The following is a 23,819-nucleotide window of genomic DNA, read 5'->3' on the forward strand; positions in this document are numbered from 1 at the left end:
CCCCCCCCTCCCCTCCTCTTCTTTCCTTTCTTTCAGCAGGGTGTCTGGCCTGGGAATCATCCTGTAGAATCAGCCTGCCTTGCCTTTGCCTCCTTCCCAAGTGCTAAGATTAAAGGCATATGTCACCATTCCTCATGTCTCTCTGTTAAAGCAGAGTTGGGGTTTTATGAAATATAATTCTGCTTAGACATAAGGGTTACGAGAGACACTGGAGAGAAACAACACCAGAAAGCATTAAGTGTGGGCTGAGAGACTGCATGATTGCTGCCCGTGCTTGGTAAATGTTGAGGAGAGGGAGGAGAAACACTGGCTAGCCTCATTTCTAATGAGTTTGGACAAATTGTATAAGGACAGCTTTGAATTAAATTGTCTCCAGTTTATTTAACTTAGCATTAACCCTTTCTGCTGAATACCCTGTTAAACAATCAATTAAGAAAACAACTTAGCAAATAATTTTCTTTTTGGCTAAATGACATTATTAAAAGAAATGTTTCATATTAAATACTAAGTATGTTCCCTTAGTGTCCTGATTTGTAGTTTACTTAGATTATGCTAACTTGTAAGTAATTAATCCAGATGGCTAACATTTTGAAAGATATAAAACCAAAACCTATTTCAGGGAGCTCTGAAGATCACTGTACTTACCATTGGATAAGATCCATTCTAATTAGTGACTTTCTCAGTTTGTTTTAGAAATTATTTTTTAACTGTAATTTTCTTGGTTTTTATCCAGGTTACAAAATGTCCTTCTATGCATGAGATCTACGGACTATATGTTCTTCAAGAACTGATCAGTGGCTTTCACCTTCTGGAAGAACACTAGAAGCATAAATATGGTGCCAAAACTCCTCATTCTCTGACTGTGGTGATTTGGACATACTTCTGTGTGGAGGAGAAGTATACACGCTGAGGTCACTCATTGTTCAGAGACTGTCGTGTAGGAACATGGACCATTCTAATAGGGAAAAGGATGATAGACAACGGACAACTAAAACCATGGCACAAAGGAATACACACTGTTCACGACCATCTGGCACTTCAACATCCTCTGGGGTTCTCATGGTGGGACCCAACTTCAGGGTTGGCAAGAAGATAGGGTGTGGGAACTTCGGAGAGCTCAGATTAGGTAAGAGCTTGCTATGGCTGAGGCTTTTACTAACAGCAGTAACATTCTCTGGTGTGTTTCAAGATAAGCAGGTGATTAGGAACTTCCTCTTATGTAGGTCTTACTGGCGTAAGGAATAAGGGCTTTGCAAAGGAGTTATTATCAGTCATTATGCTGTTCTTCAAGGCTTCCCTTTATGTGTGATAGGACTTTTAATTTTCTACCAATTTAGAGTTTATATTTATTAAATTTAAATTATTATTACTGGTTTTTCAAGACAGGGTTTCCTTGTATAGCTCTTGCTGTTTTAGATCTTGCTTTGTAGACTAGGCTGGCCTTGAATTTAGAGATCTACCTGCCTCTGTCTCTTGAGATTAAAGGAGTTCATCACCCTTCCTTGCTGTAAAAATTTTTATATTTAATTTTGAGACACATTTTGCTCTGTAGCCCAGGCAGACCTTGGACTCATTATAAAGCCTACACAGGCCTCAAAGTTGTAACTCTTTTACCCCAGCCTCCTATGTACTAGGGTTATAAGTGAACACCATCATGTCCAGCTCAAATATGAGTTTGTGAATAGGGGATAAATAATGACAGTTAACCAGCTGGAAGATGTGAGAGTAAGAAGAATGTATACTGGGAATGTATATGCTTTTTAATATGCTATGCTATATTAATGGAGAAATGGAATTTGTTAATTTGTTTTTGAGACAGGGTTTCACCCTCAGCCCTGGCTAGCCTAGAACTTACTATGTAGACCAGGTTAACCTAGACCTTTTAGATATCCTTCTGCCAAAATACCCTCCCCTCCTCCAACCCACCATCAGTGCTAGGAGTACAGGCACAGGAAACAGAAAATAGACCATATAAAATTAAGAAAAACCTTATAGGTGGAAAATGTGAAAAGCTGAATCTTTTTTTTTAATCTTTATGTACATTTGTCTGTGTGGGTATATTCTGTGTATGTGCAGGTATCCAAAGGAAGTCAAAAAGAGGGCATTAGATCCTATGGAGCTAGAGTTACAGGTAGTTATGAGCCACCTTATATGTAGATGCTAGCAACTAAACTAGTGTCCTCTGGAAGAGCAGCAAGCACTCTTAACTGTTGAACCATTGCTCCAGCCTCTAAATAGTTGTTGAAGCTGTGATTATTATGAAAATTAATCATAATTTGGACCATTGTGAGGGTAGAAACATGAGATGCTTGGGGTGTTTTGTTTTTAACCTCTGGTTTTGATAATTATGCAAAAGAAAGTGGAAGAATTATATACCTATGATTACCATTTTCACTCCTTAATGAAACATCACTATACTAGCTATGTATCTCCAGGTACAGAAATGAATCGGAAGATGCTAAGAATGAAATCATTTTTAATTAGAGAACACTAATAACCTGGAATTGAACCTGACCAAGATAATAAAAAGGCCTTCATATTTAGAGAAGTGTTCATGTTCCAGTTAGCTAAACTCGATGCTTCTGCGAATAGAAGGTGTGTAATTTCATACTGCATGCCTTCCTAGCAACTACTCAGTTGCTTCAGCAATTAGTTTTGCAAACATTCATTCATTTAATGAATTCCCTTTGTCTTACCACCACCATACTGCTTGGATTAGATGTGTTATGGAATAAGCATCCACAAAGTTACCAGGCAATTTCTAATGCATAAACTTGAGTATTCTGAGGGCCAAAATGCCTTCGTTTCTATGAAGATCAAGAAAACCCTCAGCTAATGGAACTGGAAATTTGTTTTCTTGAAGTCCAAGATTTATATTACAAATTTACATGAAAATGGGAAAATCAAAAATATAAATTTCTAGCCCCTTTCTTCTTTCAGAGTGCTAGATTTTTGTTGTTGTTTTATTTTGTTTTCTCTGGTGAATCTAGGATAATTTTGACATTTCTTTTGTATTTTAATTAAAGACTATCTCTCTGAACCTGGTGTGGAAGTGCACGCCTTTAATCCCAGCACTTAGGAGACAGAGATAGGTGGATCTTTGAGTTGAAGGCTAGCCTGGTCTACAAATCAAGTTCCAGGACAGCAGAGCTGTACAAAGAAACTATTTAGAAAAACTGAGAGGGAATGGAGAGATTACTTTCTCTCTGAAGCCCAACCTTTTGTCAGACTAAATACTCCTGCTTCAGCTTCCAACCACCTGGGGTCATAGCCTGACACATCTTATTTTTACTTCATTTGTAATTAGAGGAAAGAACTTACCTTTCTTTTCAGCTGCTTTTATCCTTCTATGAGCCATAGAGTAGGCTGTGTAGAAAACAGAAAATGTAAAGTAGGAAAGATCACACACAAACACTAGCTAGGTACATCTCTGCTTTAGCTCTGCACCTGCAGGATTCTTCTGTGTGGGGTATGTTGGTGTATGTATGTACACACACACACACACACACACACACACACACACACGCTCGCACGCATCTTCCACTGTGTACACATGGAGCTTTTGAGTTTTGAAAGGACAAAACTGTGTTAAGTCAGTTCTCTCTTTCCACTTTTATATGAGTTCCAGTGAACAAACCTATGCTGTTAAGCTTGCATGGCAAGAACTTTACCTACTACATTGATCACTATCCAAAGGAAAAGTGCGCCTCTGTTTCCTGTCGTGACTTCTCTTTACTTGGTCTTTTTTTTTTTTTTTCTTTTCTATTTTTAATGTGATGCTTCATTTGCTCAGGCTGCTGTTCGATTGCTCTGCAGCGTATGCAGACCTTGGACCTCGGATTCTTGCCTTTCTTTCCCAGATGTCATGGTGCCTCTCCTTTCGAGTGCAGGGATTTTTCTGAGTATGTTTGGTTATTTATTAAGTAGATTGTCAAGATAGGTAGATAGAAGGGACAAAGTGTGCTTTCTTTGTTCTTTCCCTATGTGGCAATAGTAGTAAGCAGCAGTCTTACTGTTTGAGTATACAGAACACAAACAAACAAAAAAATACTGGCAGGGTTCCCCCCTCCCCAAGTTCTTGTTTTCTCCTTCATTAACTATGTAGTATCTTGCCTCAGTCTTCCAAGTGCTAGAATTTTATGTGTGTGCTGCTACTCCTTGCCTTATCAGTATATTTTGATTTTCAACTGTCTCTTGAATATTTACTAATGTCAAGTCTAGGGAAGATTGCGTAGAGTAGGATATAGTTTCTGTTTCTAAAGATACTATTGTCTCCTGGTACAAAGGGAAAACCAAATTATAATACAAAACAATAAATATGATAACAAGTGTATAGAGACTACATCTGCAGACATAAATGAAGGTTTCAGAAAGGAGTTATTTATAATAGTACTTTTGCTGCTAGACAGTAAGGAGGGACTCTGTCCAGTTGCAGGGTACAAAATTGCTAGGTGAGATTACTCAGCAGATTATCAGTGCAGCAGATGATTATAAATAGCTGAGCCAAAAGATGTGAAGTCAAACAAAGCAAAGCAATAGATGTGCTGCTAGGTAAATTAGGACCAAATTGTGAAGTGTTTCTGTGACTCTGGGATAGAATCATGAAGGATCTTAAAGAGGGGAATGACCCAGATCCATTCATACAGGAAAGAAGGTGACATCATCTAGTCATTGTGCTGCTTACTTTTTTGTACTTTGTTCTGCTCCAGGGTGTGGTTGTGTCTCAGCACTTTGTTTTTATATCCATAACTCTTTTCATTATGTGTGATATATAATGTATACTCAATAAAATGGTTGGCTGGGAGCCTGGAGAGATGGCTTAGATAGAGCACAGGTTGCTTTTCAAGAGCAGGTTTGATTTCATTCAAGTGCAGTTTACAATTATCTCTAAATCCAATTCCAGGAAGATGGAACCTGCTTCTAGTCTCTGCAAACACCGTGTACATGTGGTGCAGATAAAACACCCATAATTGTTGAACAGATAGACGGACAGACGGACGGATGGATGGATGGATAAGTAGATAGATAGATAGATAGATAGATAGATAGATAGATAGATAGATAGATAGATCGATCTAAGCCACTTCTCCAGGCCCCTAGCCAACCATTTTTTTTTTTAAAGAAAAGGCTAAACGAATAAGCCAAGTTATCATCTAACTTTTGGCAGTAGCAAAAGAGATTAATTCAAAACTAGCAGAATTGATTACTAGTTCTTTGAGGGGAAAGGGTCAGTATTTACTAGTTTAAGGAGACCTTGTGAGTGAAGAAGGCTTAATGAAGTTAGTAATAAAGGACTAGGGTGGGTAATAGGATAAATGTGTAAGATAGTTTGTGACTATCTTAACTTTGACAAGTATGTGGCACAAACATAGTCCCTAAATTCCTATGTAACATGTGTTTCAATTATTGAAAAAATTTTGGCTTGATACAGGAATTAAGAAATCACCACAGCTTCTCTGGCAGTGGTGAGGCAGGCCCTTAATCGCAGCTCTTAGGAGGTAGAGGCAGGCAGATCTCTATGAGTTTGAAGCAAGCCTCGTGTACAGAGCTGGTTCCAGGACAGCCAGGGCTACATAGACAAACCCTGTCTCAAAGAAAAACAAAAACCAAAACTAAAACAACAAATAAAAAAGAAAAGAAAGAAAGAAGTCACCATGGTGGCTGGTGAGATAGCTAAGTTTAGGAGGGTCTACTGCTCTTGCAGAAGACCCAGGTTTGTTTCCCAGGACCCACACTGGTGGTTCCTAACTTCTATTAAACTCCAGCTCTAGGGAAGCCAATGCTCTTTGGCTTCTTCAGCATGTCTGTGGTATACATAAACTCACACATGTGCACACATGTGCATACTTACACACAATCTGAATCAATCTGGGGGAATGGCTCAGCTAGAGTAGGAGTTCCTGAGCTTCTCCCTTTGTGCTGGTATTTTGTTTTGGCCCTATCTTGTGCATGCAGTCATAGTTGCTGGAATTTTATATTTACAATTTGTATTTATAACTACCATATCATATTGGGCAAATACTACAGACATACAGACATTTACTTCTGGCTCCTAGGATTTTTTTATCCCCTCTTCTGTGATGTTCTCTTAACCTTGAGGGGGAGGTATAGTATAAATGTCTGATTTAGAGTTGAACACTCCACAGTCTGTTCTCTGCAATGTGACCAGTTGTGGTGTCTATATCAATCGCATCTATCAAAATTAGAACCTTCACTGATGATATTTGAGAAATGCTCAAACCTGTACATAAGAACTTAGGAAGCAGTCCATTTAGAATAGTATTAGGTTCTCTCCTACATCCTGTGACCTGGTCAGCCCTCAGTTTTGGCCCTAGTTAACAGTACCAGGCAGGCATGACACCTGTCTTGTGGAGCATGCTTTGAATCCATCAGAAAAGTACTGGTTACTCCCATAATATCTAAGCCACCGTTACACTAGTGGACACATCTTTCCAGGACAGTCACTATTGTAGCTCATAGGGTTCACAGCTGTGTAAGCTGGTTATTACTTTTCTTCCACAGCATATGCATAGATGAGAGAACAGGACAGAGGAGATAGGAAGAGATAGATAGTTAATACTAAGAACAATTGATAAAGCCATATGGAAACTTTACACACTTATACACATGCACATGTGCACGCACGCGCGGGCACACACTCACACACACACACCTGTGTGTATGGTATTAAATGGTACTACCCTATATTATACTTTTTAAAAAACATATAAAGAGCTCTTCTTAAACTCAACAATAAATTAAAAGACAACCCATTAAAAATTAGCAAAGTGAAGTGTGGCTGGAGAGATTATGCAGCACTTAAGAGCATATACATATGTATGTGCTCTCTGTGGACCCAGGTTTAGTTTTCTGTATTCATTTTGGTTTCCTCACAGCCTCCTGTAACTCCAGATCCAAAGGATCCAATGCCTCCAGTGTAAGCATGTGTACACACACACACACACGATTAAAAAGAAATCTTTTAAAAGGTGAACAAATGATTTGAATATACTTTAATTCAATATTTTGAAATTGGAAGATAAACACATGAAAAGTGTTCAACTTCTTTAGTCATCGAGGAAATACGGATGAAAACTACTTCAAACTTACCAACTCTGGAAAGAACTAGTGTTTGCTGGAAAGACTAGATAGAGATTGGACTGCTTATACAATGATATTGGGAAATTAAAATGGCATAGCCACTTTTGAAGATAGTCTGGTTAAAGATGTTAAGATGTTAAAACAATTCAAATATCTTTCATCTAAGAAGACATGACAAAATATCTGACATAAGATGTTTATGGAGGGAAAGAGGAAGGAAAAGAGAAAAGCTTTCCTTTAGCTCCATTTCAGAGGCCAAACAGCATACATAGTATAGGCTTGATGCCTTGAGCCCAGGCTCCCTTGCAGATGGTATTTGCTAGAGTTAAGGCACTAGGAGTTATATGTAACCATCCTTGTATGAGAACTTCAAGGCTCTCAAGTAAACTACTTTCCAAGACGATGCCCTCAATAATCTAAAGATATCAGGAAGCCCCATCTCAAAGCTTCTACAGCCTCTCCAAATAACCAAACTTTCAGTACATAGGCTTTGCAGGACAGGGTTAATTATATCATAGCATGTGATCACAACCCCTGTAGGTCACAACCCCTTTGGCAAATCTGTCTTCAAAAAATATTTACATTATGACTCATAAATAGCAAATTTATAGTTATAAAGTAGCAACAAAAGTAATTTTATGGGGCTGGAGAGATGGCTCAGTGGTTAAGAGCACTGACTGCTCTTCCAGAGGTCCTGAGTTCAATTCCCAGCAACTACATGGTGGCTCACAACCATCTGTAATGGGATCTGATGCCCTCTTCTGGTGTGTCTGAAGACAGTTACAGTGTACTCATATAAATAAATAAGCCTTAAAAAAAATTCTAATCGGGGGTCCCCATGACATGAAAATTGTAGTGAAGAATTGCAGCCCTCAGAAGCTGAGGTTGAGAAGCCCGGGCACAAATAAACAACTCTGTGTTATTTATCTAGTTAAGAGAATGAGCAGGAGCTGGGGTTGTAACTTAGTTTGTAGAGTGCTTGCCTTGCAGGCTCAGAGTGTGATTGTACACACCTATAACCCCAGGGTTTCTCTGTGTAGCCCTGGCTGTCCTTGAACTTACCCTGTAGACTAGGCTGGCTTCCAACTAACAGAGATCCACTCTACTTGCCCCTGCCTCCTGCTTTTTTTTTTTTTTTTTTTTTTGGGGGGGGGTGTTTGATTCTTTAGGAAAGTCTTAGAAACTAGACTGACCCCTGTTCTAAGATTTTTATCTCAAAATGAAGTAATTGACACTGATTTTCAATCAGGTTTTATAGATAACTTTTCTGACCATTAGTTACATGAAAAAATAAATACTATAATTCCATACACATAAAATGTATATGCCTGAAATAAAAATTTCTCAAAATAATGTCTGTTTTTACTAAATATTTTTCTCCAAAGAATGGGGCTAGATATGTTGCTGGGTTATAGAACGATTGATGGCTTGTCATATGTGAACCCCTGGGTTCATCCCCCATTGCATCAATGATAGTAAAATGAATGTGCTAAGATCTTTAAAAATAAAGGTGAGCAGGGTGGTGGTGGCGCATGCCTTCAATCCCAGCACTGCACTTGGGAGGCAGAGACAGGCGGACTTCTGAGTTCAAGGCCAGCCTAGTCTACAGAATGAGTTCCAGGACAGCCAGGGCTATACAGAGAAACTGTCTCGAAAAAAAACCAATCAATCAATCAATAAATAAATGTGAAAGCCAAGTATAGTGGCATATACCTGTATCATACTACTTGTAGTATAGCAGTATTAAAGATATATCTCAGGTGGTAGAGTGTCCCTATAAGCTAGGTATGGTGGGTACAGCCTATAATCTCAGCACTTAGGAGATAGACACAGAAGATCAGGCTATCCATCTTTGACAGCATAATGAATTCAAAGCCAGTATGGGATATATGAGATACTATATCAAAACCTAACCTAACCAAAAAGACAAAGGCTAGCTGTAGCCCAGTAGTAGAGTACCTTCGTAGCATCCATGAGGCTTTGGGTTCAATCCTCAGTATTGCAAAAAAAAAAAAAAAAGTAATTCTTGGTTTTTTGTTTTATTTGTTATTGGTTTGGTTTTATGTGTATGAGTATTTTGTCTGAATGACTGTGCCTAATGCCCACAGAAGAATTGAATTCTCCTGGAACCAGCATATGGATGACAGTAAGCCACCATGTTGGTGTTGGGAACTAAGTACAAGTACTAAGAACTAAGGAACAAGTACTCTTTGAGCCATCTCTCCATCCCAGTGCTATTATTGATAACCACTTTTTTTTAGATTTATTTATTTTGAGTGTTCTATCTCTAGGTACACTTTTATGCCAGAAGAGGTCATCAAATCACATTACAGATAGTTGTGAGCCACCATGTGGTTGCTGGGGATTGGACTCAGGACCTCTAGAAAAGCAGTGCTCTTAACTGCTGAGCCATCTCTCCAGCCGCAAAAAGCTTTTGAAAATTTGAAATTCAAAAATTGAGAAATTGGCATATTAATTATCCTTAAAATTAACTGATCATTATTTGAGAAAAATTTAACATTGTACCAATCTTTCCCTTAATCATCCTGTACACATAAAGAGATGCTCTCTGGGTGGGACTGGAGGGAGCAGTGGACAAACTGCCCTCTTTTCACTAAGTAGAATGGTAACTATTCATAGGTAGGCAGAAGTATTTACTTATTTATTCTCCATGCTAATTGCCTGACCGACTGCCTGCCCTCCCTTCCTTCCTTCCTTCCTTCCTTCAATGTGTGTGTGTGTGTGTGTGTACACGTACATGGACACACACATGTCCCCTCTTGAAAAGACTAGAAGAGACCAATGGATCCCCTAAACTGGAGTTAGAGGTATTTAGTTGTTAGCCACTTAACATGGATGTTAAGAACTGAACTTTGGTCCTTCCTGCTCTGCTCTTATTTGCTGAGCTTTCCAGCTTCTGCCTCAATTTCTTCTTGCTGGATTTTAAGAAATACAGTTTAGGTAGTAATTTATATGTGCACTGCTTCCACTTTAGGGCAGGAAAGCTTGGCAGCTAGGAAGATGATTAAACCCTTTATGTTTCCTTAGTTGTGTGACTCTTGACTAAGAGCTACTGATTCTTTGAGAAATGCTGCCTCACTGGAACTTTCAGTAAATGTAGCCTGTAGGTAACTCACTGAAACAGGAAGTTTTCCTTCAGCTGTTTTGTTTTGGTTTGTTTTTTTTTTTCTTTTTTCTTTTTTCGAGACAGGGTTTCCCTGTATAGCTCTGGCTGTCCTGGAACTCACTTTGTAGACCAGGCTGGCCTCGAACTCAGAAATCCACCTGCCTCTGCCTCCCAAGTGCTGGGATTAAAGGTGTGCGCCACCATTCCCGGCCCTTCAGATGTTTTAATGTCAGTATCATATCTAGGCTGCTTCTTAGAGAAGCTGAGTTTAGATAAAAGTGCTCCAAAACTTGTAAATAATACAGTTTCTCTGCCATTAATGATAGAGCCTAGAACAAAAAGTTAAACCTGTAGATTTTATGAAGTGGCTACTAAAGCTTCGAGTGCTTGGTATCAGGCCAGCTCATGCATAGATTTTTCAGTCCATTAAGCTGTGTACCTTTTCTCACAGTTATTGATACATTTTATGTATATGTTTAGTTGAAGTAGTTATTAATTTTAAGAGGATAGAACTTTGACCCACAAATCTTTGTCATTAAATTCTTCCAGTGCAACATTTCTGAGTACAGTATATTCACTGAGCATATTGACTGAATGATTGAACTTCTAAATGTCTGTATTTCCTGTTGGCTTATACAATTTTTTTTAATTACAGACTTTATCTATTTTGTCTATCGGGTGGGGCATGTGCCACTGTGTACCTTTGGAGGTCAAAGGTTTTTGTTGTCCCCTTTGCTAAATGGGCTCTAGGTATCTAACTCAGGTCGTCTGGCTTGGTGGCAAACACTTTTACTGTATGGGCCCTCTCACCAGCCCCTGTTCAATCTTTGTGATGCCTTTGCCCCCTGGCAAAGGAATCGATTTAAACAGTGCTTGGCCCAGGACAATTATTGCATCACCTCCGGTGTTCTTTAGCTATTAAGTAAGAGAATAACATTTATTCAGTTCTTTTGGCATTCTTAGAAAAAGTAAACAAGCACAAGCCAGTCAGCATTTTGTAGTGTATCAACAGTGGTACCTAAAGTTAAGTTTATGCTTGTGTTCCCTTAGAAGGCATAAAGAACCATCTCCCCACTACCCCCCGATAGGGCACTGAGAGGCTCAAGAAACCATCAAGAAATCATCAGGATGGCCTGATGATTTTATTGGGGTTACTTACAACAGCATGGATAACTAGATAACTAGCTGGATAATACATCACCAGAAGGTCCCAATTCTGGAGAGCTGTGTCTTAACTGTAGTCTTAACTCCTAGGCAACCTTCTATCTTTAATCCACTTGTCACCCTGTCCCCTCAGACCACACAGAGCTGCAGGGAGTGAGGAGAGTGGTAGTGACTGGAATCTCCAGAAGACCTACTCTACCTTTTTTCTACCAGGGAATGTTAACAGCCCTGTTATTATTGCCATATATGTAGCTGTCACTGAATTGCTTACTTTTCTTGTCGAGATGACTGGAGACCAAGGCATTCATAGGTCACAAGAGTCATTCTTGATGATGGCAGATGGTCTTGTCATGTCTGCAGAAAATAGCTTCAACATTTAGTATATTTTTTATATAGAAAATTGAATCTGAGAAGTACTTCATAATCAATCGCTTTCCAGTTTAGAGAGAACTGAAGAAAAGCACACTGCTTATGCTCCTCTTCTGACTTTTCTGTTCTCCACTCACTAAGAGCATCTCCCCCCACAAACACACACACACACCCATCTCCACACATACCCATCTCCTTGCTCCTTCGATCTTTGTCCTTCTAGATAGGATCTCACGTAGCCCCTAAACTCAAGATCCTGCTGTCTTTACTCTTTGTGTACTAGAAGAAGGGGTGGGCTGCCACACTTAGCGTAAGGACAAAACTTTAGCCCTTACTTTCTTATCCCCTATTAAATGTAAACTGGAGGTGCTTATTTTTTCTCTTCAAAATACCTGAAATATTTTATTTGTTTTAGTCTTTTTAGGGGGGCTGTTACCTCATACTTAAAATAATAATGAAAATTAGATTTATTAATACTTTTCAGTTTACAAAGGACTTTCACATGTAATCATTCTGCGCCAGAAATGTGGTTCTCTAAGTGCTCTGCTATGAAAATGCCCTAGTTATTCTCTTTTATTTTATACTGTAGGGCCAAGATAATACTTTTAAAATACCACTTGATTTTCTCTTAGCATAAGACTATTGGTGATTCTCAGCAAGTTGAATAATGAAATAAAAATGTTACCCATATGTTAGTTTCTCATAAAGAGCATACAAGACGAGAGGTTTATCTAGTTCATGGTTCCAAATGCTTCAGCCCATAATTCCATGCGTTTGTTGGTATTGTCTGATGTAAAACAGAACAGATGACTAAATTGTATAGTGCAGCAGAGCGGTGCACCTCATTGGGTCTGGAAGAAAAAAAGCCAGAGGAGGGGAAGATGGATGGATGGAAGGATGGATAGATGGATGGATGGATTCCAGGAGCTAGATAGTAGATCATTCAAAACTATGTCCTGGTGATCAACTTCTTCTCATGAGGCTCCATTTTCTAGTTTTTACTACCTGTCAATAGTGCCATCAAATTATGAATCTACTCTAAACTAATCCATTGATAAGTCAGCCTCTTCTGATCCAATCAAGCATCTGTTACTATATGTTAGATACTGTACTTGTTACTGGGGATATAAATATTGATGGGGTAGAGATGTAGCTTAATGACAAGCCTAAAAGACCGTGAATGTTCTCTCTCTCTCTCTCTCTCTCTCTCTATATATATATATATATATATATATATCTCACATGCTTGTGCACGTGCATGCGTGTGCATACACACACACACACACACCATTTTTGTACTTTCTTCCTAAGGTAGGAAAAAATATATGTAACATACCTGACATATACCTGTCATTCTGGTCTGAAGAGGCTGAGGCAGGAAGATTGTTATGAGTGCAAGTTTAGCCTGACCTACATTTTGAGACCCTGTCTTCTAGATAGATAGATAGATAGATAGATAGATAGATAGATAGATAGATAGATAGATATGCAGGCCTGGTTTTACTTGCCTTCAGTACCAGCACTAGGGTGGCTAAGGCATGTGGATCTCTGAGTTGAAAGCTACCCTGGTCTATATAGCCAAGCCAGACTGTAAAGAGATCCTGTCTTAAGAAACAACAACAAATATAAATTGACACATTACAATTTACAATTTTCTAGAAACTAGGTGTTCATTTGTGTTATTAAGCTTCTTGAATCTTGTATAAAAGCCAGTTCCTTATCACCCAGATGAAACCCTATGCCCCTTTAAGATTTTCTAAGGAAGATTCCCCACTTCCCCCAAGGCTAGGGATGTAGTTTAGTAGTAGCACAGGTCATGCTTAGCACGTGGAAGACCCTGAATTCTATCCCCCATATGTCAACAAGCACAAGAGGAAATACCCCTAAACACAATCTGATCCTGTGACATGCTAAAAAATGTAGAATCTGATATCTGTGACTAGTCCCAGACAATTAGAGAATGTGGTACATGAGAAGAAATGGAAAGAAGCCAGAAAGGATCAGTAGAGGAAGCCTGTGGATGGCCTTGGATAGCCTTCCTCTGCAGTATGCACACCTCAGAGCATATTGTCATAGGTCAGGGCCTCTGTGTACTAAGCTGCAGAACAAATAAGACACATTATTCTTGGAACCTTTTTTTTTTTTTACTTGCAGATTTAAGGAAAAATATTTATATTGAAATGAATCTATAGTATCATAAAAATCACACATCTTTTTTAAAAATGCAAGTGTTCAAAGAAATCAAAGGTTCCTTTCTTTCTTTTGAGATAGGGTAAGGCCTTACTATAGAGCTCCACGTGGCCTGGAACTGCTCTTGTAGACCAAACTGTCCTTGAACTCATACAGATCCACCTGCCCTCTGACTTCCCACTCCTAGAGTTTAAAGGTGTGTGTCACCATGCCCCACCTGGAATTATTTTTTTGTTTTTAAATATAAGAAGTAACCTTTATTCTTCAGGTTACTTGACTTTCTTACTAGAAATGTTTGTATCCAAACATGCTTTCCCCTATTTTTCAGATTCTTCTATGTACTTATTCATATTTTTGTCTTAGCATCATCTCATTATATAATTTATTGGCTGGGTTTTTAATCACATACACTGGACTGCATGAGAAGCTAGGGCATATTCTCTAACGTTGGAGAACTGCCCGTGGCTCATCTTGGATGGATGGTGCTTGTATGTGATGGGTAGTAAGACCTTCAGAGGCATCCCTTTACTTCCCCTCTCCTACTTTGAAGTTAGTTCTTATGCTGCCTCATACATAATCATTCAGAGTTGTAGATCTGATTATGTGATCATTCTACCTCCAAATCTTCTGCTTTAAATCTAGAATGGTATTGAGGTTTTCCTAATACAGCTATAACTTTTTCCAGTTTTTGCTGTAACCACTCCTTGTCAGTCTTCATTCGTCCCTGATGTCACTAAACTTAAGGACTACACCACTCTGAGTCTGTAGCCTCTTTGGCTTCATTTTTGTTTGCTTTTGCAGTTTCCTCTTCCTGAAATGATCTTACCCAGTCTTCAGCTCTTAAAATACTGCTTGCTCTTTGAGATTTTTGTGGAGGAGGGAAGTCAAAGAGAGAAAATTGAACTCCTGAGACTCCTTCCCTGGTCCTTCTGTCACCTACAGTAATTATTTTCTCTTTGTTCAGAGTGATATCCAGGTTTGTCCCTTTGCTGAATGTGACTACCACCTTGGTTCACCTTAAATATTCACCTCTTGTTTCCTCCTCCCTCTTAACTCCCAGATCTGAGATTAAATTTTTTTCTAGAGTTGGGAGGAAGTTTGAGACAAGAGCTCATGTAGCCCAGGCTGGCCTTAAACTCAATAAGTAGCCAAGGATGACCTTGAATTTCTGATTTTCCTACCTCTAACCTTCACCAATTTTAAATTTCTATCTTTGAGATTGTGGCATTTCTTCTCAGTTGACTTAATGCCCTAATAACTGAGAAATAATAAAGTTGCATGTATGTGGGGGCATAAAGGAAAGAAGAGGGGGTGGATTTGGTTGGTTTTCTCCTTTTTTAAAACAAAACAAAACAGTTTCTTGTACAGCTTACATTTTTAGATTCTCAGCCTGTTTTCTGTTCTAGCCCTGCTGGTTCTCATTATCTCTGTTTAGCTTTTCACTTAGCTCTGGCTTCCTGTACTGAGCCCAGTTAAAAAAGCCACCTTTCTCATGACCTTCTAAGCTAATATCACTAAATATATACATTCTCTTTTTCCCTTAGGTAAAAATCTCTACACCAATGAATATGTAGCCATTAAACTGGTGAGTAGACGTGTGCTGTGGTCTTTGTGGTTTGGTGTTTTCATTGCTAACGTCTTCTTACAGGAAGTCTGTATAAGCATTCACGATAACGCTGCTGGTTTTACTGTGCATATGATGCCAGACAGCCATTTTTTCTCCATTAGGATGTTATAATGATAGATCAGTATATGTGTATGTTATATAAATGGTATACTAACTGAAGTGCTAGCAAAGATTCGTCAAAAGTTAATTGATTAAAAAATAGCTGAAAGAACAAGTAATTCTCTGGACTCTCTTTCATGGTGCCAACCTAATTTTGCTACTGTTTTTAGATTTATTTTATGGGTGTGTGTCTGTGTGTGCACGCTCACTCTCTCGAATGTGTGCGTGTCTGGTGCCCATGGAGGCTAGAAGAGGGTATCCGTGTTTCCTAGAACCGGAGGTAATGGATGACTGTAGATCCTGTTGTTGATGCTGAGAATTGAGCCTGGGTTATCTGCAAGAATAACAAGTACTCTTTAAACCATTGAACATTTCTATGGAGCCTCTTGACATCAATTTTTTAAATGTAAGGTATTTATTAATATATTTAACAGAAAAAAAATCTGACCATTGATGTTTCAAAGCAGTGGTTCTCAGCCTTTCTAATGTTGTGACCCTTTAATACAGTTCCTCATATTGTAGTGACCCCAACCATAAAATTTTTTTTTTTTTTTTTTTTTTGGTTTTTCGAGACAGGGTTTCTCTGTGTAGCCCTGGCTGTCCTGGCACTCACTTTGTAGACCAGGCTGGCCTCGAACTCAGAAATCCGCCTGCCTCTGCCTCCCGAGTGCTGGGATTAAAGGCGTGCGCCACCACGATAAAATTATTTTTATTGCCACTTCATAATTATAATTTTGCTACCACTATAAATCATAATTAAATATTTTTGGAATTAGAGGTTTGCCAAAGGCATCAAGACAGCCAGGTTTAGAACCACTGCTTTAAAAACCTGTCTAGACAGGTACGGCCAGCACACGGTTTTCAACACGTGGTTTTTGGTTATTGGTTGGTTGATTTGTTGGTTTTGGTTTTTCAAAACATGATTTCCTTTGGTAACAGCCCTGGAACTTGCATTGGAAACCAAGCTATCCTTGAGCTCACAGAGTGCTGGCATTAAAGGCTTGAGCCACCATGCCTGGTTTCTGCACATACTTTTAATTCCAGCATTTGAAAGGAGAATGAGGACTTCGGTGTCATACTCAGATATATATTGATTTTGAGTTTAAGGCAGAAGCAGGTAGATCTCTCTGTGTTAGAAGCCAGCCTGGTCTTTATAGTGCCAGGACAGCCAGGGCTACAAAGGTGAGACCGTGTCTCAAAAACAAACAAAACAAAAAGTTGTTAAACTGGTTATGGTCATGCATTTCTTTATCTCCAAGGATTGGAGGGCAGAGGCAAGAGATCAGGAACTCAGTATCTTTCTAAGATGTATAGCTAGTTAGAGGTTAGCCTGTGCCTGGAGACTCAAGAAACAAACAAAATTCCCACAGAAACATCCTCTCCTGATTAGTCTTTGTATTGTCTTTAGCTTGTCAGTTTGTGGGCTTGTTGGGATTCTTTTTGGAAGTGTTGGTGTTGCCAGGTTAGTTCCTCTACTAAGGAGAAAACAGGTACTGATATTTAAAACAAGAGGCTTCACTGAAACTCTCCTGGCTCTATCCCTTTTTGAGCTGCTTCATGTAACTCAAGCAGGTCTTAAACTCCATGTATACCTGAGGATCACAGTGAAAGCCTGGTCTCCCTCCTCCTCCTCCTTTTTTTATTCTTGCTGAAACAGGATCTCACTTTGTAGCCCTGGTTGACCATAAATTTATGGCAACCCTTGTGCTGAAGCACCCTTAGTGCTGGGATTACAGCAACTCCATTTGCTTTGCTTTTGTGTTTGACTTAGAGTTCTTGGTAGAGAAATTAGAGCAGGAAGAGGTAGAACATGCAGTGATGCAGGGCACACGTCTTCTGAGATGGGTGAGTGAGCGATCAGCTACCTGCTTTCTGTAGAGGGATTTAGTTCTGGGCCGTGTTCTCTAGTGCATTTGCCCTTGGACTTTCTGTTTTACACAGACTAACCTTTAATTATCTCAGGCTATTTAACAGGAAGAAAGAGTCCATATAACACTTGAATCCAATAGTATCAGTGCCCACTTGTAACCCCAGCACTAAAGCAGTGGTATTGTAAGTTTGAGGTCAGCCTGGGCTATATAGTAAGTTTAGTGAGTCCCAGTTTCAATAAACCAAACACACACACACACACACACACACACACACACACACACCAACCACAAAAACAAAGAAAACTAAAACAATATAAAAACTTGTCCTTTTAAAATTTTGTGTCCCTATTATATACTTAACACTTTTATGAAACTTCATTCTGCTTTGTTTTGCCAAAACAGAAAGTAGAATTAGGGACTAGGGCTATAGCTCAGTGGTAGAGTGCGTATTTAACATGAGTTAGAGGGAGACAGAGGAAGGTAGGAGAGACTGAAGTGAGAATCCTGTTTAGAGCATAGCAATTCCATCTGTACATCTCATCCCTTGCTGTTGAACTTATTCAAGGGACATAGAACAATAGTAATTGATCTCCTTTCACTGTAAGCAACATTTTTGTGAAGTATCAAGATCCTGTAAGACAGCCATCTGTCATTTGGTCTAGGATTTCAGGCAGGCTCCTGTGTTCCAGAAAAGCCATGATTCTGGCAGATGGCCAACCCTCTGGTCACAGGCACTCACATCTGCCACAAAACTGCAAGAAACTTGATACTAACGATTTTGTTGTTGTTTTTTTCAAAATAAAGTTTCTCTGTGTAGCCCTAGCTGTCCTGGAACTCACGGATCTGCCTGCCTCTGCCTTGAGAGTATGTGCCACAAGTCTGGTACTGCTGTTGCAGCTCTTTGTTTAGATCTTCATTGTAGCTCTTGCCTTTAAGTTTTTAAGTAGGGCCATTTAGGGCAGCTCAGAAGGTAAAAGTACTTGCCATGCAGTCTAGACAACCTGAGTTCAATATCCAGAACCTATATAAATGTGGAAGCAAAGAACTCCCGCCGGGCGGTGGTGGCACACACCTTTAATTCCAGCACTTGGGAAGTGGAGGCAGGCAGCTTTCTGAGTTCGAGGCCAGCTTGGTCTACCGAGTGAGTTCCAGGACAGCCAGGGCTACACAGAAAAGCCCTGTCTCGAAAAACCAAAACAAAACAAAACAAAGAACCCCAACAGTAATTCCCAAAGTGTTGTCCTGCCTACCCCACTCTTTCTTTCTCTTGTGCACATTCTCTTATACACACCTAAAAATGAAGAAGGAGAAGAAAAGAAGAGATGAGTGAAGACTGTTTAAAAATATGCTAAGTAGGGGCTGCAGAAGTGCCTGAATCGTAAAAAGCGCTTGCTGAAGTTCAGTTCCCAGCACTCGTGTCAGGTGATTCACAACTGTATTGAACTCCAGCTTCTTCTTCTGTCCTTCATGGGCAACTGTACATATATCCACGTACATACACACAGAGATGCAAACACATGAATAAAAATGAAGTAGATCTTAAACACATATGCAGAGTAACCAGACATGGCGACTCCCATTTGTAATTTCACTTGGAAGGTGAAGCAGAAGGATCATTAAAAGTTCTAGGTCAGTCTGGGTTATAGAATGAGAGATATTATCGAAAAACAAAACAAGAGGCTAGAGAGATGCTTAAGAGCACTGAGTGTTCTTCTAGAGATCCTGAGTTCAATTCCCAGCAATCACATGGTGGCTCACAACCATCTGTAATGGAGTCTGATGCCTTCTTCTGGTGTATCTGAAGACAGCTACAGTGTTCTCATATACATAAAATAAATAATTCTTTAAAACAAACAAAAAACAGTGTGGGTGTCTATCTCATGGTTTCAGTCCCAGTACTCAAGAGGTAGAGAGAGGAAGATCTGGAATTCAAGGTCGTCCTCAGCTACTTACCAAGTTCAAGGCTAGCCTAAGCTACATGAGATCCTGTCTTAAAAATGGAAAAAGTATAAATGTATACATATACGTACAAAGTAAAAACAAAATAGTGGGCTGTATTTCTCTTTTATTAATTAAACCTAGAAAGAATTAGAAGTAATATAAAAGCCTATGTGTGTTGCTCATCCTGCAACACACATTCTCTACACTGCTGTTTGTATGTTAATGCTTCCAGATCAGGTCCTTAAGCCATCTTAGCTTGAGTAGGTTCAAGAGACTGTCTGAAGGGTGTTGTACATCCTGTGATTGATAAAACAAAACAAAAAACTCGTCTTGTGTGAATATGTGTAAGATATAGGCATGTTCCCAACACTGGGATTCTACAAAGGTTAGTTGTTGTTTGTTTTCTTTATTAACTAAATCATCAGAGATTATACTGAATATTTTCTGTTAAGGTTTCTAACTAGAAATTTAAGTAAAGGTCCTCTGGTAGGTGTCCACCTCTTATGTTTGCCATTCTCTCGGGTTCATCTCTGGAGGCAGGCAGTGCTCTCCTGCTCTACATCCGACTCCTCTGTCCTCTTTGTTTATCATGAAATCATTGGTGGTGATTTTGCTATTAGACACATTCTGTAACTGGCTACTTTATTGGTGATAAAGTAGATGACCTGTCACCAAAGGAAGAGTACACGAAGGTAGCTATCATTGTATTGGTATTGTGTGCTTTTCTCTTCACTATGACTATCTCAGGAGGCACACAGTTCAACAATAGTTAATGTTGAGTGCTGTGAAGTCTTTAATGGAATGCCTTGAGGTAGAAAGATCCAAATTTATTTACCTTATCTTTTCTTAGAAGTAACAGGTGAATGAATTAGGTGATGTGAAAGAAGCTTCAGAGTTCTGTGATTTATAGATTCTATGTCCTAAGAAAATATAGACTTTGTTGTTAAACAATAATTTTTTGCATTTTTGAAATAGTAAATATGTTTTTAAATGTTGATACTACAAAAGTATGATAAATGTTTGAGGAGCTGTGATGTAGATCAGTTGGTATAGGCTTATCTAACATGCATGAAGTCCTGATTTTAATTACCCTATACCACATAAAACCAGTTGTGGTGCCACAAGCTTATAATCTATACCAAGAAGTAGAAATGATTGACTACAGCATTTTCAATTATACCATGTTATCAATCTATCTGTCTGTCTGTCTGTCTATCTATCTATCTATCTATCTATCTATCTATCTGTCTTGTTTTCTGAGGTGATCTCTCATGTAGTTTAAACTTGTTATGTAGCCAGGGATAACCTTGAACTCCTGATCTTTCTGATTCCAGTTCCCGAGTGCTGGGAAAGTGGAAGTGCTGGCGGCCGCAGCATTTGAACGTAAGGCTGGCAGAGCAGCAGGGTTTTAGTTTCTACATAGTGCTCATTCATCAGCCCTTCCTTTCTGCTTTCGCAGTAGGCATCCTAGTTGAGTGTGTATGTTTAGGAAGTTTTGGTTGTAGTGGTTGTTTTAGTTTTGTTTTTTAGCAAGGGTCTTATTCAATAGCCCAGATTGCCCTCCATGTAGTGGGCCATGTCCTAAACCAAGACCCTCCTAAATACTAAGGTTATAGAGACTATAAGCATGCTTGGCTTGATGATTAGTTTTGGTTGGTTGGATGGTTGAGGTATTTGTGTGTGTGTGTGTGTGTGTGTGTGTGTGTGTGTGTGTGTGTGTGGCTTTGCTTTGCTTTGTTTTAAGACAGAGTCTCCTATAACTCCGGCAGGCTTGATTTTTGATCTGTGTATTCCAAACTGGTCTCTAACTCAGAGATCTGCCTGCCTCTTAAAGGCGGGTGGCATCACAGCTGGGCGATAATTTAAAAATAAATAAATAAGAAGGATGGTTTTCGCCTATCATCTATGTACCAGATTGTCAAGAAGCTCTTTTATCTTTTAGGCTAAATAGCCTTTGGTTGCCTTGTTAGCTGTTTGCCAGTACTACACATCTGTTTAGACCAGTTAATCACTCAATTCTTAGGTGTGACAGAGCAATGTGTGGTGGTTTACCTGCTTTATAAAGATTTTGAAACTCCCTCATTGTTGACTATTGTTTCTATTCTGTAGGGTTTTGTTGTTGTTTTTAGTCAGAGTCTCACTTTGTAGTCCAGAGTGGCCTGTAACTCATTATATAACTCAAGCTAGGCTCAGACTTGTGGATGAACTTCTTGCCTCCACCTTGACAACATGAACCGACCGCTATGCTTGACAAAAGAGTCCAAATTTTGTTGGAAAGACTGATACCAACCACATGGTTGTTTGGGGTTTTTTTTTATCATTAGTTGTTTATATACATGGAATCTAGATTAAAAAGAGAAAAAACCAACACATAAATTAAAAGGTGAACTATTTGGAAAAATAAAGGAACCTGTGGATGATAGTGTGAGCAGTGGTGTGTGTGTGTGTGTGTGTGTGTGTGTGAATTTCCATTATAAATGCATATATGAATATGGCATAATCTATTATTTTATCCTATTAACATGTATTAATAAGACCTTTGAAAAGCCTTCTTCCTAAATAAGAAAGAAAATTACTGTTACTGAAAATTAACACATGCAAGCAGGTGTGGTGATGTGTGCCATTAATCTCATCACTAAGGCAGAGGCAGGTAGATCTCTGTAAATTCAAGGACAGCCAGGACTACATAGGAAGACCCTTTCTTAAAGTAAACAAACAAAATAGTGAACACCACATTAATCAAAGTTACTGATTTATGTTGCATTTTATAGTCCCTAATTCTCGCAAGATTAATTGTTCATAATGTTGAAAACAGCAAGCATATGCATACACAAGAATGTATTTTAACCAGTAGAACTGTTCATACCTCACACACATAGTAAATAGCAAATAAAGTCAGATCTCCTTCATATAAAATGATCTGTATAATAGATACAGATAAGTTCTTGGAGCCAGGCATTGTGGTACACACCTCTGATCCTAGCAATTGGGATACTAAGACAAGATTTCCAAGTTTGAGGCCAGCCTGGACTATGTAGAGAATTCAAGATACATGCCCCGTCCCAAAATAACCCCCCCCCAAATTTACAAAAGCATTAATAATGGCTATCTGAAACAGTAGATCCTCAGATTACTTTTTCTTTCTTCTTAATTTTTATGTATTTGAAAATGTGTTTTAATGTATATTAATTTTTCAAACTGTTTACCACCCAGAGTTCATAATAACACAAGCAAGAGATATCCACTGTGTTTTTTAAGATTTGATGTCTAAACCAGGCAAAATAGTGAACTACTGTAATCCTAGCAGTCCGAGAGGCAGGAGGATTGAGATTTTGAAGTCATCCTCCCTAAATACACAAAGATTTATTGGCAAAGAGGAAAAGAAAGAAGGTAGGCTGGTGAGCGAGCCCATTTTTGTAAGAGTGTTTCATGCTGTGCTGGTGAGATGGTTCAGTGGGTAAGAGCACCGACTGCTCTTCCAAAGGTACTGAGTTCAAATCCCAGCAACCACATGGTGACTCACAACCACCCATAATGAGATCTGATACCCTCTTCTGGTGCATTTGAAGACAGCTACAGTGAACTTATACTAATAAATAAATCTTTAAAAAAAAAAAAAGAGTGTTTCATGCCAAGAGAGCTGCCCTTGAGTGTTGGCTCATGGAGAGTCTGACTGCCTGAGAGAGGAGTTGTATGTAATCCAACTCATCTTCTTCTATCTGCACTCCTAAAGACGACAGCTGTGGTGAGAACACACTATCTGTCAATCATGTGCAAATCGTCTCCACATTAAAGGATCTTTGCTCTATTGGTGCTGAAAATCTAAGACTGGGGAAAAAGCCCATTTGTTGAAATTTGATCACAGTGTTTCTTCTTGGATTTCAGGAACCAATAAAATCACGTGCTCCACAACTTCATTTAGAGTACAGGTTTTATAAACAGCTTGGCAGTACAGGTAAGTCCCATTATTTTTCTCCCTTTATTTAACATAGAATTTAGTTGGATGCCCTAAAGTAAGCTTGTCTGGTTTGTCTCCTTTACTAGACCACTTATCTCCTGTCTACTGGGTAGGTTATAAACATGGCCAACCAAAAGCTGTTTGTTCTCTGGTTCCTGGAGATTTAATTGAGGGGCTGTTAATGGTGTGACCTGTTAAGGTCAACCCTTAAATGCTACTGGCTAAAATCTGCTTAAAATACCACATGCTATGGGGATTTGGGATTTGTCTCTTTGCTGACTTTTATCTATACTGGGGATGGGGGGTGGGGTGGGAATTGGCTCGGGGTGGAGGAGAAGGGATTGGTCATTTGTGTGCTATGCTTGAGTGTTT

At 39.1% G+C, this 23,819-nt stretch overlaps 1 protein-coding gene across 12 annotated transcripts in view; it reads left to right on the forward strand.

Moving 5' to 3' along the window:
- Window positions 1-23,819, forward strand: part of Csnk1g1 (casein kinase 1 gamma 1) — a 130,556-nt gene that overhangs the window by 42,590 nt on the left and 64,147 nt on the right. For 11 of the 12 annotated variants that reach the window (XM_029481319.1, XM_029481318.1, XM_021171460.2 and 8 more), the window contains 3 exons: window positions 734-1,126; window positions 15,496-15,536; window positions 23,375-23,444. In XM_029481319.1, the coding sequence (XP_029337179.1) occupies window positions 946-1,126; window positions 15,496-15,536; window positions 23,375-23,444 (292 nt within the window). In that variant the 5' untranslated portion in view covers window positions 734-945. Of the gene's footprint in view, window positions 1-733; window positions 1,127-15,495; window positions 15,537-23,374; window positions 23,445-23,819 lie in introns of those variants that run through there. The other variant, XM_029481326.1, reaches the window with a different exon arrangement.

The sequence above is a fragment of the Mus caroli genome, chromosome 9 (assembly GCF_900094665.2).
Source record: "Mus caroli chromosome 9, CAROLI_EIJ_v1.1, whole genome shotgun sequence".
NCBI lineage: Eukaryota > Metazoa > Chordata > Mammalia > Rodentia > Muridae > Mus > Mus caroli.